At 44.4% G+C, this 16,801-nt stretch overlaps 1 protein-coding gene across 2 annotated transcripts in view; it reads right to left on the reverse strand.

Annotated features, from left to right (window-relative positions):
- Window positions 1–5,992: 5,992 nt before the first annotated feature.
- The window catches only part of KLHL20 (kelch like family member 20), a 213,216-nt gene continuing 202,407 nt past the window's right edge, over window positions 5,993–16,801 (reverse strand). For both annotated transcript variants that reach the window (XM_086955756.1, XM_086955767.1), the window contains one exon: window positions 5,993–7,213. In XM_086955756.1, the coding sequence (XP_086811882.1) occupies window positions 7,129–7,213 (85 nt within the window). In that variant the 3' untranslated portion in view covers window positions 5,993–7,128. The remainder of the gene's footprint in view (window positions 7,214–16,801) is intronic.

The raw sequence follows: 16,801 nt of genomic DNA on the forward strand, positions 1-16,801 counted from the left end.
GAGTTTTTTTCCATCTGCAGCCTTGGTTCAGGGTCAGTCTGTCAAATGTGAGCCTGTTCAGGACATCTTTGTGTGCCCTATGAAAAACATTATTTCCTTACTGAATGAAGGAGACTGTTGCTGCCCACAACAAGCTGCGCAAAGGCACTTGTAGGAATTTGGCGCTGGGGAAAAGCATGATTCAGACAACAGTCTACACAGAACTCCTCACAGCAGCTGGAACACCCTTAACTGTCGACTATGGTGCATCAAGTTTAACATGCACAAAAAGTAACAGATCCGAGCCTAAGCATGTAAAATTGTGGTAAATATGTGGGTAATTTCAGTCTAGTTCCCAGCAGGCAAGTCTCAACTTGAGAAAATCATTGATCAGTTAAGCCCATTTAGAAGCATCTCAACCCTTCACTCTAGCAGAAAGCTGACCTTGGTGCTTATGTGATGCAGACAGACACTAAGGAATAAAGGTCTGTCTACAAGGGCTGGGTAAATTGCCTGCATTTCTGGATTACATATTAGATAGTCGGAAGGGTTAAAAGTGAATTGGGGAGTTTTCCAGGCCACCAGATCAGAAATGTAATCTTGTTGCAAATGGCAAACTCTGCTAGGTGTCTGCCTCTAAGTGCACCATTGTCACATGCTGAGATTTAAGATGCGTTTCAGAGCTATGTGCAAAACTAACTTATGGCAGTGCCTCCTATACACCTGTAACAACAAAAGACTGCAGAAAATGTAGTGTGAATTTAGAACTAAAGTTGCAGAATAGCTCTGTACTTAAAATCAGGCATCAGAAGCAAGGCAACTATAATGCAGAATACATTTCTTATGTTCGCCGGCCCTACTCCCCCTCCTTTATGCAGTTAAATCTTTTGGCAGCCCACATGGTCCACTTTAATGACCACTATAATAAAGTGGCGGAGAGGCAGGAGAAGTTTGGTAAAGAAGTGGATCAACATAACTCCACACATATTGGGGAAAAGTAATCTAAAAAGAGGTCGACAGAATTTCCTCCTTGTAATATTGTGAAAACTGTTTTAGGTTTTTTATGTTCATCCAATAGCCTGTAAGGCATACTTGAATACGAGGCATTAGTTCAGGGCAGAGGGTAGTATTCAAAATCTAGATGGCTACCACAAAAACGAAATGGTCACATTGTTTGTTCAGACAGAGGCTGGTAGCGGCATCATCTGTGGGTGACACGTTCCTTAACATTTTAAGGCCTCTGGGTGTAGGGCTTTGTTGCCCAAACAATGAAGTGCATCATATTGGATTTCCGCAATCAGAGTTCACTGATAGCAAGGAGAGTGCCTCTGGATCTCCATCTATATTCAGCCACAGCTCAACAGACCAGATCCGATAGGTGCTGTGATTCAAAGGCAGAGATGAGAACAGAGTGGAGGGATTGGCAGATCATTTTCAAGAGGATCCTTCTGTTGATCTACTGTAGAACAGAGCCTGATAAGCCCTTCTTCATTCTGCACTTACCTGTCAAATTAGCAAGACTCGTATGACCAATAAATATGGGCCATTACTTTGAAATAAGTCAACTCTTATTTGAAAGTGCATAAACCCCCGGTGCTCCCACCCATACCTGCATGAATCATCAAATCAATGATGTGGTGAAAGATGAAATGTGGTCATGGTCTGGCAAGGATCTGTTCTGGTCCACCTCTGGGGAAGAAACTACATATCAGGTCTAAACTCCAGACCTGCCTCGACGAACTGGAGCATGTGGGATGGAGTAGTGTAAATGTCAGGAAAAATAATCTGCGGTTATGCCTGGATCTGAAGGGTTATAGAGGTTGAACAAGACTGCTCTGTGTTTGAAGACTTATCTAAATTCTATCTATACAAGGTTAGGCATAGACTCCTTGGTGAGAAAAGTGGGATTCCACTACTTTTAGCAACAAAAGACAAGAGGAACAGGTTTCTACAGCATGAATTATTTCATTTCTTCATCAGGGGCAGAGATGTATAAATAATTGCCTGGCAGGTCCACAGACCATAAATAATCTACTTTATTAACAGATTTAGGCCAAGTTCATCATCTTGCACCATTCCCGTAGAGCCCCAAAATATCCATGAAATGCTTTTATCCCTTTTTAGGCGTCCTTCAAATTACAGGAAACAATATCAAATCAAGAGTAAAAAGCAATTGTCCTAAAGCTCTGGTGTGAGCGTCAGGGCTGCAAGTTTGAGTTTTCTTGCTTTTTCGATTTAGTTCTGGAGAATCCTGTTCAGATATTGGGTGACCAGTGTGTGGGACATTCTTAAAAGTGAGAGGTGTGTGTTCAGATAAAGAAAAATGTTTCAGCCCTTAAAACTGAGGGTTCACACTGAGCAAGGATATTGCAAACAAAATGGATTAAAGATTCACACCACCAACAAGAACGCTAAAACCCTGGTCCTGAAGATGACCTAAGCCAGCCAGTTCTACTCAAATAGACACCAGAGCTATCATTCTACTACTGCAAGGCTAACTATGTTCTTTCTTAGTGTGAATCAAAACATATCCTACACACATTAGGCACATATTTGTCATTTATTTGACCATTTCATCAGTTAGTTTCTCAGAAAAGGTCAAGGCTCTACTCTGCTACATCTATTCTCAAAGTTCCAAGATCTGTGCCTTCTAGGCAGCAATGTCAAAGATTAAGACCAGGTAACATTTCTTTCATTATTGTGACATATGCAACAATGGGCTGTGCTGTGGTCATGAGGTGCTAACACAGGCTGCTTCTTGACAAATCCCAGTGGGTTTAGGATTTCCCTTCCTCTTACAAAGGTACCAAGACCAGTATCCAAGTAGAAATTTGAGAAAAGCAGGGTCTTCATAATGTAGTGCTTACTGTGCATGGACTGAATTGAAGAAGAGCCTCTGTTCAGAAAGCAGACCGAGAGATTACAAATATGTACTTCATGGCAGAGAAGGTATCTTCCAGTGTGACCAGGATCTTTGTCAGTGATACAGTTACATATAGGCCTTAGGGAAAGACCTTGTACATGCAAGTACTGTATGTACTGTTGAGAATGGACCTGTGTTTTTTTTCTAGACTGCATGTCAGAAGTAAAAGCCCTGCAACTCCACTTCACAATCTCCCTTTAAGTTCGAGACTAGGATCCAAACCAGGGGCAGCGTTCGCCATTTTTTCCAGACAGTGGAATTTATTTAGCTTGTTCAGGCTGCAAGCAGGCAATGGCCCAAAATTCACCTTTCCAGAGCTGTCCACCTGGAGAAGACTTGGTTCTAGTTTCATGTCACAAATTTGGAAACAAGCAGACCATGGAGACTTTGGATATCTGCAATGACATCCGAGGATATGGATGAGATTAGAAGATACATTGCAGAACTGTGATATAATCACCTTCGAAATCATGGCTAATCATATGAAGAAATAATAAATGAAAAATACTATGAGCACTTTATCTGATCAGGTATCATGGTTCCAGTTTTATAGAATCCCACTTCTGGTTGTAATTTCAGGAACAAAATCAAGTAATTTCATATGTTACTTTCTAACAGCATCCACAGCAGACCGTGAGCTCTAAAAACTGTCGACATGTTCACTGGAGTCCTGAACAGCATGCTCTTTCTTTTTATACTACATGAAAGATTGGTAGGGTTTAGGGTAACCCACATTTACTAATTGTAAAAAGGAGATATCTTTGACCCTCACTATGCAAGCATGTTCCATCCTATTTGGAACAGGTAGGGTACAAGACAGTGCTAGAAAATGTAAGCTTACATTTAGGATTCTGAAGACGATTAAAGGACTTGACTGGTACCTTGGACCTTCATCATGGTCCCGTGGTTAATCTGTTCAACTGGAGTTGATGGCACCTCTTATTTTCACAATCCACAGCTCCCAGAGGACACAAAGGCAGACAGTTGACTGTCCATTCATTAGGTACGTCAATGAAGACAGACTGACATGGTCAGCAACTAATAGATGCACAGCTCCTTCCATTCAAAAGGGAACATGACAACCTTATGGTTAGAAATTTCTGTTGGAATAAAATCATCACTCCGCCGCCTACGAATAATCTGTTTAAAGTGAAACCCTGACTGTTGCACTGGAAAGGCAACTTGCTGGGCCAAAAGTGCTTGGACCCCCCAGCGAATGCCTTTCACTCACTATCTCTTGGCAATGCTGCACAAACTTTATCAGTTTAAGACAGCAGCTCATCTACAAAAGAACATATTGCTGGACTACTCACCCGGACAGTCCTGAGAGGAGCTCTTGCATTCTCTAGGTCTAGGAAGTACAGTCTACAGATCAACCTGTTTAGCTTTCCGGGACAGGGTAAATAATGGTGTACTTTTGGGCCTAATGTAAAGTAAATAATGAACGTGTAGATAACACTTTTGGTAGTCGGTGAAAATAAGACATAAGAGAGGATGCAGACATCCTATTGGATGGGTGCCTTTACGAGAATCTAGCAATCACTTGTAAAACAAAGGCATCTACTTTCTAACTGATCTCATCAGACTGGATCACTAATCGCATAGGCTCTGTTAAGGAAAGGTATCATTCTTAGCACTGGTGGTGAGGGTTACATTGGGAGAAAGAAAGGGCCGCAGGTGATAGCTGATAGGCGATAGAGAGAAAGCTTACCCAAGAATAACATTTGAACCAAATATGCCATAAAAAGCTTGCAGAATAGGTACAGAGGCATAAGTGATGTGCCTTGCCTAGATACAGGAGACCAATGCCAGCCCAGTTTCAGAGTGTTACTTTGTCACTCAAACTGTTGCAAGATGCAGCAGATTACTCAATCACATGACAGATCTACATCTGTAGTAAATGATCTGTTAACAAATAGAACAGGCTTAAATAAGTTGGAGACATCAGATCCAGTGAAAGCAAGCAAGCCACTAATCTCTGGTTCCCTGAAGACCACCATTGATCTGAAAACGGTCCCTAGGCATTAGCCTGTTGCAGAGGTATAAGCACCATTGGAAGAGCCTAGCTGGAAAACACAACATGCTCGCAGTGAAATATCCCTTAGGAAAACAATCTGTGAAGCAACCAAAAATGGGATGCTGACAGAATTTGGTCCATGAGCAGAAATAGAACCTAGGAGTGCAGTGTGACATATCTACCGAAACTGGGGAAAATTAGAGGATATGAACTCATGGGTTATGGGTTATTGTCAGCTTTGGCAAAGACTGTGAAAACTGTGTAGTGTCCCACATGCTGGCACTCAAGAAGGATAAGAAGGGATACACAATGTCCAGTTAATGAAGTAGCACACAGTCAATGGTTCTCACAACCTCCAACACATAAGCCATTAACATGACCCTCACTAATAGCAAACCAGTCTGAAGGATTGCCACCATTTTGAGTGTTAAATTAAAAGACCAGTGGATCCCTGAGAGAGTGGGAACCTATCAGTGCTTAACATTTAATAAGATGTTCCTATATAGGGTTAAGTCCATGGGAATAGTACTTTTCTATTATCCAGGTGTATAACCTTATCTGCCCAATGTATAAGGTGCAGGAAATTAGTGGATATCAATATTTGACAGGATGCCCACAAGCCAACAGCATTTGACTTCCACTGTCCTGTCTGTGTAATGCAAATCAGTGCTGCTATGAAAAGTGTGGTTTGACACTATGAACAGTGGATTCATGTTTGTGTATTGTCAATAGTGTTTTGCGCTACCATACCAGGAGATAGACATTCTATCAAAATCCTTTCCAAAGACCCCAAGGTTTCGGGTACAGTATCCTTGCTCTATAAGTGGGTCTTACAGAACAAAGGCCGAGATATGTGACTTGACCAGTGAGACACACTTAGGTCATGAACTGAAACATCTGAAGGGCAGGGTGAAAAATTAACCTTCCATCACCTATGCCAAAAAGGCACTGGGACAGCTAGTACCTCAAGATCTATGTTCCAAACTGGTTACAAGAGTGAAAAAGTCTCAGAGTAAAACTAATTATGCAAAAAATAAGGGGGGGGGGACACAAATAGTGGAAGATGCTACACATTTATCAGTGTCAAATATTTATTATATAACAATGCAAATACTTTGAGATCCCCAAAAATAAAAAATGTGAGCGCAGAGGAGGAATTTAAGATTGATTTGCGTAATTCATAAAATATACCTTTAATCGAGTAAGCATGCTAAGGTGGGGGACATGCTGTCCTAGTGCATGTGGATTACTGTGTGAATCTTTAAAACACAGTACAGCTACATAGTTCTAAACTTTTTACCTTTCTGTATGACACACTTGCTGGCCCAGAGGATGAGGAGTTTGCTAGATTGCCCATTCTTTTTTGACTTTTCAACTGAAAGATCTATTAGCATGAAAGCAAGTGATGCCCTGTGTTGGGCTCACATCTTACCACTGTCGAATAAACCATTCTTTTCAGAGGAGTCAAATGACTGCTCCATGCTAGACAAGTAAAGGGTATATCGCTGGCTTCAGCCTGAAGTGGTCTCTGTCTGATGACTTAAATACAGTCTCATCATGTGGTGGGAGAACATTGGATTAACTTCTTCAGAATATGCACAATCATTATTCGACCCATAGGTGACCGATTGCCATGGGTAAAATGAAGTAAGGAACTGCAAGAAAGAACAGCACATCAAAAAATACTTCATCTTTTCCTTCAAGCATTCCGAGAAGTGCAAAGGTGGCATGTGGTCACAAATCTGCATCCATCTGCAATAAGGCAAAGCGTGGATTCCTGCAGCACCTCCCTGCATAGTTGTCCAGGCAAAGCAGAGAGGATTGTCTTAGATCAGCACAGTCTTAGAGACAGTCTTAGCTCAGCATAACCTTGCTCGTTTTCTAACCTGCGCATGAATACTTCATAAGTTCACCCACATTGAAAATGGGCAGACTTTAAAAACAAGTGAAAAAAAACAAAGAAAAAACGTTAAGCAAAAATGTCCATTTGCTTAAAGTGAAGATTGCCAAGGCGTGAGCTCTGCTGTCTGTATATCGTCGCAAACCAAAGAAGCCCCCCTTGCTGTGCATCAATGAATGAGGAACTGCAGAATGGAGAGAGGTGGGAATCTTTTAGCTCCAGTCAATGACAAAGGACAGCTTACATGTTCCCAGGTCATCGAGTTCTTCTCTGCACTGGACAAAAGTCACACTTGCGCCCCAGAGGAGTTTACCAGATATGCGACTCACAGTGTGTCATTTTAATCACTCCCACGCCGCCACCCAGTCGCCGATAGTTCATTCCACCATACAATCTGTGGGGAAAGAAAGCAAGAGTTTGAAGAAAACAGATTTCTATAGCATGTGTTTCTTGTCCTCCTGTGCATTTGTCAGTAGATTAAATTAACACAATTTTTAAAACAGATAATTCATGGGAATAATGTGACAATAAGTGATTTTCAACAAAAGTCCATCCAAAATTATCCTTACATTTGCAAAACATTAAGATGCTTTAGTGCATGAAAGCTATACTACCTGTGCCTAATTTTCTTAGTACAGTCTAGTTGTGGCAGTTAATTGTAATAAAGAAATTACATTACTAATCTAGTGTAAAATAGATCACAATTCTGTTTTTTCATTAGTTTTTGCAATGCAGTGGATCCTGACAGTTTGTTGTGCAAAATGCATCTGCCGGTGCAGAATACAAAAATAATTTATAAGTCAATTTAACAGATATGCCCTTCAGACGGAGTTATCGTCATGTTTTTCTCTATTTTTATTCTTCATCAAGACACTTATGATTGTATTTTTAAATAGTGCACAGCTGGAGCCCAGAAAGCACTATGCTTGCTGTCACCTTTTTAAACCATAAAGCACTCTTTTGAAGGGTACTCATGTAAAAAGGCTTGAAAATGTGTTTACATTAATTTAAAATCACGTAAGTGCATGCGTTTTCACAGTACATATTCCACATTTATTGAACACCCCTTCAGCTGGAAAGCTTATGGCATCAAACGGGGAAAAAGAAGAAACACTGACAAGTTTGGACAGCTGGGTACCTTCTTCCCCCCATTACCCTTTCAAGCTCTCCAACTGGATTTAATGTGGTTCTTCGGCTTCAGTAAATTCTGTATCATTTTATATTTGCTGAATAATCAGCAGTTTTTAACAAAGAGTTTTTTCTCAGTGTAACGTATCAAAACATAGTAAGAAGCTGCATATGGAACTCAACACAGCGCCTGACACTTGTAAAAGCTACAGGGTCGACTTTAATATGCGGTTTCCTGTACTGGCATTGAAGAAGTAAAACTCTACACGATGGTGGAACTACTGTTTTTCTACTTTAGCTCTTCATAGTTTTTTGGGCAGGTATGGGGGAGTGGAGTGAAGGAAGCAATTCGTGAATTACGTTTGGTAGACCTCCAAAAAGTGGAAAGGAGGATTCATTCTTACGCCAATTTTTGATTCAGTAGACAGGCCAATTTATCTTTACACTGCTGTCTTATATTTGAAAAAAGTGCTTCCAGACGACGAATGGCATTAAGACAGAATAGAAACTGAGCTCCAGGAGACCGTAAAATGTTACCCTGTAAGCATATGTTTGTGGCATGTAGTGCTGTAGAGTCACATGCTGTGCATTCTCCTGCCACTTAGTGTTTGGCTTAAAGGACACATTTTTTTCTTTTGAGAAGTTTTAGAGGCACGAGGTAAAGTGACTCAAATCATGATTGGTAATGTGCATGGGTATCGGTTCCACTGTTACGTTTGTTTTTTCTGTCCAAATAGAAAGAGAACAATGGAGCACAAGGACAGAGAAAAGAGGAGGCAAGAGGGGATTTTGCGCAAAAATAGTGTATATAATATCAGAAAATTCGTAGGGCCCTCTAGTCCATGCTCCAAGGGTGAGATACAACCCTTGCCAACAGTTGTAGCTACAGACAAACAAAGTTTGTCTATTTGAACAATTACAAAGATTCTCCACCTGAGCAATACTAGGGAAATGTATAAGGGTCTATCAACCAAGCAATACTCTTCAATTCAATAATAGTAGATATCAGTGCAAGTATTTTCCAATAAATCTTCCTTATTTCTTCATTTTCTTTCAGTCACTAAGTACTATTCTTCCATATTTTCATAATATATTGTTCATTGCCATGCCAACATGTGTTTCGTCCGGCTTTACAGCCTAAGGACTTCGTCAGGGCAGTTTCTATCTATGGTCTGTAGATTGGCGAAACCAAAAGGTGATTAAAATACTTTCAATCCTAATTCATCCAAACTTCTGTCCTTCCAATATCAGTTTGCTTCCTAATGGTGTACAAGTGTAGAACCATTGATCGCGTCCTCCGCTATGAACAAAATTCACCGTAGCGGGTGCATCCAATCGAAAATTAAAGGGTAGCGGCTTATCCAGTATATCTGGTAAAAAGTTTACAATCTCTGCATTTGGGAGTCTTCCCAAATGCCGAGATTGTAAGAATCCATATATACACTGTGCAATTACAACTAATGCAAGTGCTCTTTCCTTGGTGAAAGGAGTCCCAAATGATGACAAGGGCGGAACCAAGAGATGACTGATGGGCACTTTTTCACCTGAAGAAGTATCATGCATTGGAGTTATCGACTCCTTTCACTACGTTTTGACTAAAGATTAGGTCAGTGGTCAGACTCTCCTCTACACTTTACGTTCAGACCTTCAGTTACTTAGTGTTTTGTGTATAGTATTAATAGGGAATGTAAAGGTTTATGGTCTTTAAAAATTTCCCTAGGACCCTCCCCTTATCGGTTTGTTGTTTGGACGATGCCACTTTTACGGATTACAGGTTTTAAAAGGAGTTATATTTCTTTTTAACATTGTGCCATGATGGATTTTGAAATTGATTGATTTTAATACAATAAATATTTTACTGTACAAACTGTTTACAGCACTTGTGTTTTTGTGCTAAATTATAGGGCTGACTTCTGCATCTCGAAAAACGCGTGCAGAATGTTTTGTCATTGTGCCAAAACAAATTCTGCGAATGCTGCACATAACTTGTACATCTATAGTCCTCTGACCCATCCCACAGCGCCTGGGATAACACCTGGTGGCCCTCTGGAACCTACCCACCCTGATGGACCATGCCCGGAACCTCGGCATCATTCTGGACTCCTCCCTCATCATGACTCGCCAGATAAACGCCGTCGCCTCCACCTGCTTCAACTTCCTCTGCAAGTCCTTCAATTGGATCCCCCTGAAGTAAGATTGATCTGGGACAGACATTGGAGAACCCTGTTTTACGCACTCTGGGCGTGGGAAAAACACAGGGAGTTCTATGGTTTGATTTAAGTGTAAGCTTGACACCACATTAGGAAAAAACTTGGGGTCTGTCCTGAGTGCTACCTTGTATGTATGGAGTTGGAAGAAGGTTCTTCCAGAATAAGAACTTGTAACTCACTGACCAGACAAAAGGAAGTGATAGCTACAAGGAAGACTACCTTCCAAGACAGAAGCTGTAATGGAAATCAGTGTAGAGGCTTAAAGGGAGGCTCCATAAGTCTGGTTAGGACAATGTTGAGGTTTCACATTGGGACCAGAGGCACCCTTGGTGGGATAACCCGCTTGAGTCCCTCCATAAAAGTCTTCAGGACCAGGACACTGAAAATTGAGGTTTTGTTGTCTATTTTGAAAGTAAATGGCAATAGCCACTAAGTGAATCCTAACGAAGTTGTATGCGAGGGCTGATATTTGAAGGTGGAGCAAATAGCAGTAAATGTCTTGGACTGCTGGTTGAAGAGGGGAAATAGGTCTATGAAGACACTAGTGGACAAACATTCAATTTTACCGTGTAGCAGGCCCTGGCTGTGGGTCTACATGCCTCATTAAAGAGAACCATACATTCTGACTGTAGATTGATATACCCAAACTGTAGGACTTCAGGAGCCAGATTGCAAAGTTGAGCTGTTTGAGGTTGGGGTGCCTAAGCGTGTCCAGCTTCTGTGAGAATATCTGGGCAGTTTCTTGTTGGGTACTAGGAACAGTTCGAGGCGGCTGGTGAACCAGGGCTGCCTGGCCCAGGTTGTGGCGACTAGGATGAGAGTGAGATATGTTTAGCGAAGCCTACAAACTACACAAAAGAAAGTGGGAGAGGGGAAAGGCGTAGGCAAATATCCCCGACCAATCCATCCATAGTGCATTGCCCATAGACTGAGGGTGTTGGAGTCTGAATGCAAAGTTTGGGCATTTTGCGTTTTCTGTGGTGGCGAACAGGTCTCCAAGTGGAAAACCCCAATGGTGGAAGTACAGTAGTAGGACTTGGAGGTGGAGTTCCCCCTTATGGACTTGTTGATGCCACCTGCAGAGCAGGTCTGTAAAGTTGTTGTCCATATATCGGCCACTGCCAAATGATCTGAGGAATGTGTGCCGCCCTGTTTCTACAGGTTGAACACTGCAGTTGTGCTGTTCGTCCAGACTAGATCCGCCTTGTGTTGAATGTGAGGGAGAAACGCTTTGAGGACTAACTGAAATGCCATCATTCTAGGTGGTTGATCTGGAGGCTGTTTGTCAAGCCTCCACACCTGTTGTACAGTTAGCTCTTGAGAATGTGCTACCCGTGAGAGAGGCGTCTGTAGTAATAGTCATGTGCGGAACTGTATCCACAAAAGGCCGTTCCTGCAACAGGTTGTTACTATTCCACCACTGAGGAGAGCGATGAGTACGGCCCCAGATTAACACTAGGTCGTTTAATGACCATTTGCTTGCAAATATTGTGCCGCTAGAACGAATGTAAGGATAACCTGGAATATGGATAGATAGCAATGCAAGATGCCATTATGCCTCGGAGGCGCATGACATGTCTGACCATTACTTGGCGATCTGGCTGAAGAGGAAGACACAGCACTTGGAATGCTTAGACCCTTGCTTGGCTGGAGAAAGTTTTCTTCATGCGAGAGTAGAGTATGGATCTGAGAAAGCGTTGTACCTGCAGGGGCTGGAGGTGGGATTTGAAGGCATTGATGGTAATGCCTAGGCTGTGCAGGAGATGTAGGGTGGTCTAGGCGTGTGGAAGGCACTGCTGTTGTGTTGCGCTAGTGATCAGAAAACCATCCAGGTTAAGGAATGCATGGATGCTTCTTCTGAGATGAGGGGCTACCACTGCAAGACACTTTAGGACCACCTTGGGAGCTGTGGTTACTCTGTAATGCAGAAGTTTGAACTGATAATGCTGACAACTTATCACAAACAGGAAGAACTGTCCATGTGCAGGGTGGATGGGTATGCAGAAGTACCAGTTCTTTAGGTCAAGTGTGGGCATGAAATTGCCTTGTTGTAGGAGAAGGATGGCATCCTGAAACATACCCATGTGAAAGTGTTCAGACAGGATGCCCTTGCTGAGGGGCCTGAGGTAGAGGACCAGTCATTCTTTAGAATGAGAAAGTATAGGGAGTAAACCCATTTGACTCAGTTTTGTAGGGGCATGGGTTCTATGGCCCCTTTGGTGAGCGGTGCACGCATCTCCTCTTGGAGCAGACATTGATGTTCAGGGTTAGTTTTTGCTGGGGGGTGTGGAGGAGTTGTTTGGCGAGTTCTAGACCGTATCATTCTGCTATGATATCTAAAAACCACTGATTGGAGCAGAAACGTCTGCAACCTTCTCCCTACAGGCGTTGAATGTTCGGGGTGAAGGGAAACTGAGTCGCTGCTTAGCAGGTGCGGCACCTTTTGGGGCTACGTCTTTCCACTGCCTCTACCATTGCTACCCATGAATCCTCACCTTTAGTAACCCCAAGAGGGTGTTTGCTGCTGTTGCTGCCTAAGGAAGGATGTGGATGCCAATGGAGTGGTCCGCTACGAAACTGCAAGCGGTGAAAGGATCCCCGACCCGTGGGGGTCTGCAAAGCACACATGGCTTTGGCCGTCTTGGTATCCTTCTTGATATTTTCCAGCATCTGGTCAACTTGTGGGCCCAACAGATGCTCACCACCAAAGGACAAGTTAACCAGCTGCTGCTGACCCTTTGGTTGAAAGCCATAAAATCACAGCCAGGCATGCCTGCGCAGACGGATACTTGTATTAACGCCCGAGCAGCGGTGTCTGCTGCGTCCAAGGTGCACCTGATATTTGTATTGGGAGATCACTTTTCCCTTTGTTACCAACTCCTTACCACTCTTCCTGTGCTGGTACGGGAGGTGTTGCTGCAACTCCTCCATCTCATCCCAGAGGGCTCGGTCATACCGGGAGAGCGAACCAACAGAATTGGCAATATGCCAATGGACAGCAGCAGATTTGGTCATTACCTATTACCCTAATGCATCTATTTTCTTACTCTCACAGTGCGTGGCGGAGGGCCCCCATGCCCTGTGAATTTGAACGTTTCTGTGCAGTATGCACCACAAGGGAATCAGGTGGCAGTTGTCCCCTAATGTAAAGAGACAAAGGGGAAAGCCTTAAACTTTTTATCCACCCTATGCGCAATAACTTGTGCTTTGACTGGCTCCTTGAAGATGACAGGGGTTGGATTAAGCATCAGGAGGTACTGCATGAATCTTTTTGTGGTAGAGAGAGTCCCCATGAGCAAATCGTGCTCCTCAGATTGTTTGAGCATCTTGACTTTGTAGTAAGCAGCTGCCCCCTGTAGCACCTTGTGGCACGCAATAGTGTCGTCCGGAGGGTAAAGCTTAGCCGAATATAAATCTAGATCCATATCACCCGGGGGTTCCACATTATAATCATCCCATGGGTCATCATATTGTTGGGGATCAAAAGGTGGGTCATAGAGAGACCTAGAACTGACCCCCTAAAGCCCTGAAATATGGAAACCCTCAGGGCATTCGGGGAAAGGGTCCACTGGTAGTGGCGGGGAGAGTAGGCATGGGCATGATGGTGAAAAAGGGAGAAGAGGAGAGGGTTAAGTGGGAGGTGGAGGTAGCCGTGGCACATAAGGTGGTGGTGATGTGCTTTCATCTTGGCGCCGAGGCGGTTTTGGCGTGGACTCCAAGGGTGGATTTATGGCCTTCTCAACAGTTTATTTTTTCTTTGGAGAAACAGATCTTTTGCCTGGAGGAAAAGCTGGGCCAGAATTCGTCCAGTCCCAGGCTGAATGTGGATTTGTTGCTGCATTGCATTAAGCTCCTCTTGAAGGTGCTGAAGGATGGGCTGATCCTGCTCGTCGGAACAGACAGACTATATTGCTCCAGACGTTGAACTTCCTGGGAGCCGTGGACGGCTGCAGGCCTGCCAGCACTGAGCCTGACTTCACCGCCGCAGGTTTTGTCACTGAGGCAGGTTTTGAGGTACTAGTTGAAGGGCCTGTATTGGAGGCCGGCTTCGATGCCAAATGGCAGTGGTGGACCGAAGGCCTCACGGCTGGCCTGTGAGTTTGATGTTCGACTCTGTTGAGGCGACGCTCAGCTTCCTAGTGGTGTTCAGGGATGTAGCGGCACGACAACGGTACTCGCTGCAGCCGAGGAGTGGTTATAGGCCCGAAGGTGCCAGGCCCCTTACGGGGCAACAAAGAATTCAACCACAGACCTGAAGCAGAGGCTACCCTACATTTGCAACCAATGTTAGATACTGTAGGCCTGATTCACAAAGGTTTTCCGCACTTGTGGCGGCAGTCCAGCAGTCGTGGGGGGAGCTTTCGCAGTAGAGTGGAATCTCCGCAAGGAATATGCTACTTACCAGTATGCATCTGTTCTTGGCATGTAGGCCTGCTGACATTCATATCTGTGCATAGATCGCCGCCTAGTGTTGGGTCCGGATGATTGCACATTGTTGTCCTGGAAGAGTCTTCGAAGTATCACGAGATAGGTGGCTCCTCCCCTGGACTACAGTGCGCATGGGCATCCTCTCCATCCTCAGATTGTTTTTCGCCATTGTGGCAGAGATGGAGTGTAATACTGAAAGTGATGACCATGCCTGAAAATGATTCTGAGAGCTACAGCTGCGACAGGCACCGGGGAGGAGGGCGGGCGATATGAATGTCAGCAGCCCTACATGCCAAGAACAGATGCATACTGGTAAGTAGCATATTCCGTTCGAGGCATGTGGGCTGCTGAATTCATATCTGTGCATAGAATAAATAGCAGTTACCTCCTTACCAACGGGTGCCCGTGCCAGCTGCAGCAGTCTGAAAGAGAGTTCTGAGAACAGCCTGTCCTACAGCAGCTTGCTGTTTGGAGTGTACATCTACGCAGTAGTGTTTGGTAAATGTATGTATGGTGGACCATGTGGCTGCTCTACATATATCTTCTAGAGGAATGTTACCCAGGAAAGCCATGGAAGCCCCTAACTTGCGTGTGGAATGTGCTCTAGGGGGAACTGTTAATGTGCGCTTAGCCTTCTGATAACAGATCTGGATGCATTTAACAATCCACCTGGCTATACCTGACTTGGAGATGGGGTTGCCCTTATGTTGTGGAGAGAAGGCAACGAACAGTTTAGTTTTTCGAAAGTCTTTTGTCCTGTCGATGTAATACAGGAGAGCCCTATGACATCTAAGGTGTGCAGTGCTCTGTCTGCCACTGAGTCAGGGTTAGGAAAGAAAACTGGCAGTTCTATGTTTTGGTTAAGGTGGAACTGCGAAACCACCTTTGGCATGAATTTAGGGTTGGTGCGAAGCACCACCCTATTTGCATGAATTTGCAGGTAGGGTTCTTGAATTGTGAGGGCTTGCAGCTCACTGACCCTCCGCAGCGATGTAATAGCTATTAGGAAGGCCACCTTCCAGGTAAGAAACTGTATTTCACAGGAATGGAGTGGCTCAAAGGGTGGCCCCCATGAGTCTGGTGAGAACGATATTCAGGTTCCAGACTGGTGAAGGAGGGTGTCTGGGAGGGATTACTCTCTTAAGTCCTTCCAAAAAGGCTTTAATGGCAGGCACCCTGAAAACGGAAAGGTGCTGCCTGTTTTGAAGGTAAGTGGCTATGGCCGCCAAATGTATCCTGATTGAACTGTAAGCCAGGTTGCATTGGTACAGATGCAATAAGTAGCATATGATGTTTTGCGTAGATGCGTCCAACGGATTAATGTCATTGTTGGAGCAGTAAATGACAAACCGCTTCCATTTGGCTGCATAGCAGGCCCTGGTAGTGGGTCGTCTTGCCTCCTTGATGATGTTTATACACTCAGGAGGCAAGTTCAGGTATCCAAACTCTATGACCTCAGGAGCCAAATCGCAAGGTTCAACTGTTGTGGATCTGGGTGCTGAATGTCGCCATGGCTCTGAGTGTGGAGGCTGGGAGTGAGGCGCAGCCGTTGGTGAGGCACCACTGAAAGTTCCAGGAACTTGGTGTACCAAGCTTGCCGTGTCCACGTTGGAGCGACCAGGATGAGCGTCATGGAGTGCTGTCGCAGTTTGCGCGCCACCAGAGGTATGAGGGGGGGCTGGCGGAAAAGCGTACGCAAATCTGCCTGACCAGTTCATCCATATCGCATTGCCCTGAGACTGCGGGTGTGGGAACCTGGCGGCGAAGTTTGGGCATTTTGCGTTCTCGCTTGTGGCGAAGAGGTCGATGTCTGGATGACCCCACTGCTGGAAGTATGGATGGAGTACTGACAGGTGGATCTCCCACTCGTGCATCTGATGACTGTGCCTGCTGAGCAGGTCCGCCATCTGGTTGTCGACACCCGGGAGATATTCCGCCATGAGGAAGATGTTCTTCTGAATGGCCCACTTCCACATGCTCTGGGCCAGGTGAGACAGCTGCGGGGAGTGCGTGCCTCCCTGCTTCTGGATGTAATACATGGCGGTCATGTTGTCCGTCCGGACCAATACGACCTTGTTGCACAGGTGCAACTTGAATGCCTTCAGTGCCATGAAGATTGCCATCAACTCCAACACATTGATATGCATCTTCTGCTGTTGTGACGTCCAGAGTCCCTGCACCGTGAAATGAAGAACATGCGCTCCCCAACCCTGGAG

Source organism: Lissotriton vulgaris, chromosome 1_1 (assembly GCF_964263255.1).
Source record: "Lissotriton vulgaris chromosome 1_1, aLisVul1.2, whole genome shotgun sequence".
Lineage (NCBI taxonomy): Eukaryota > Metazoa > Chordata > Amphibia > Caudata > Salamandridae > Lissotriton > Lissotriton vulgaris.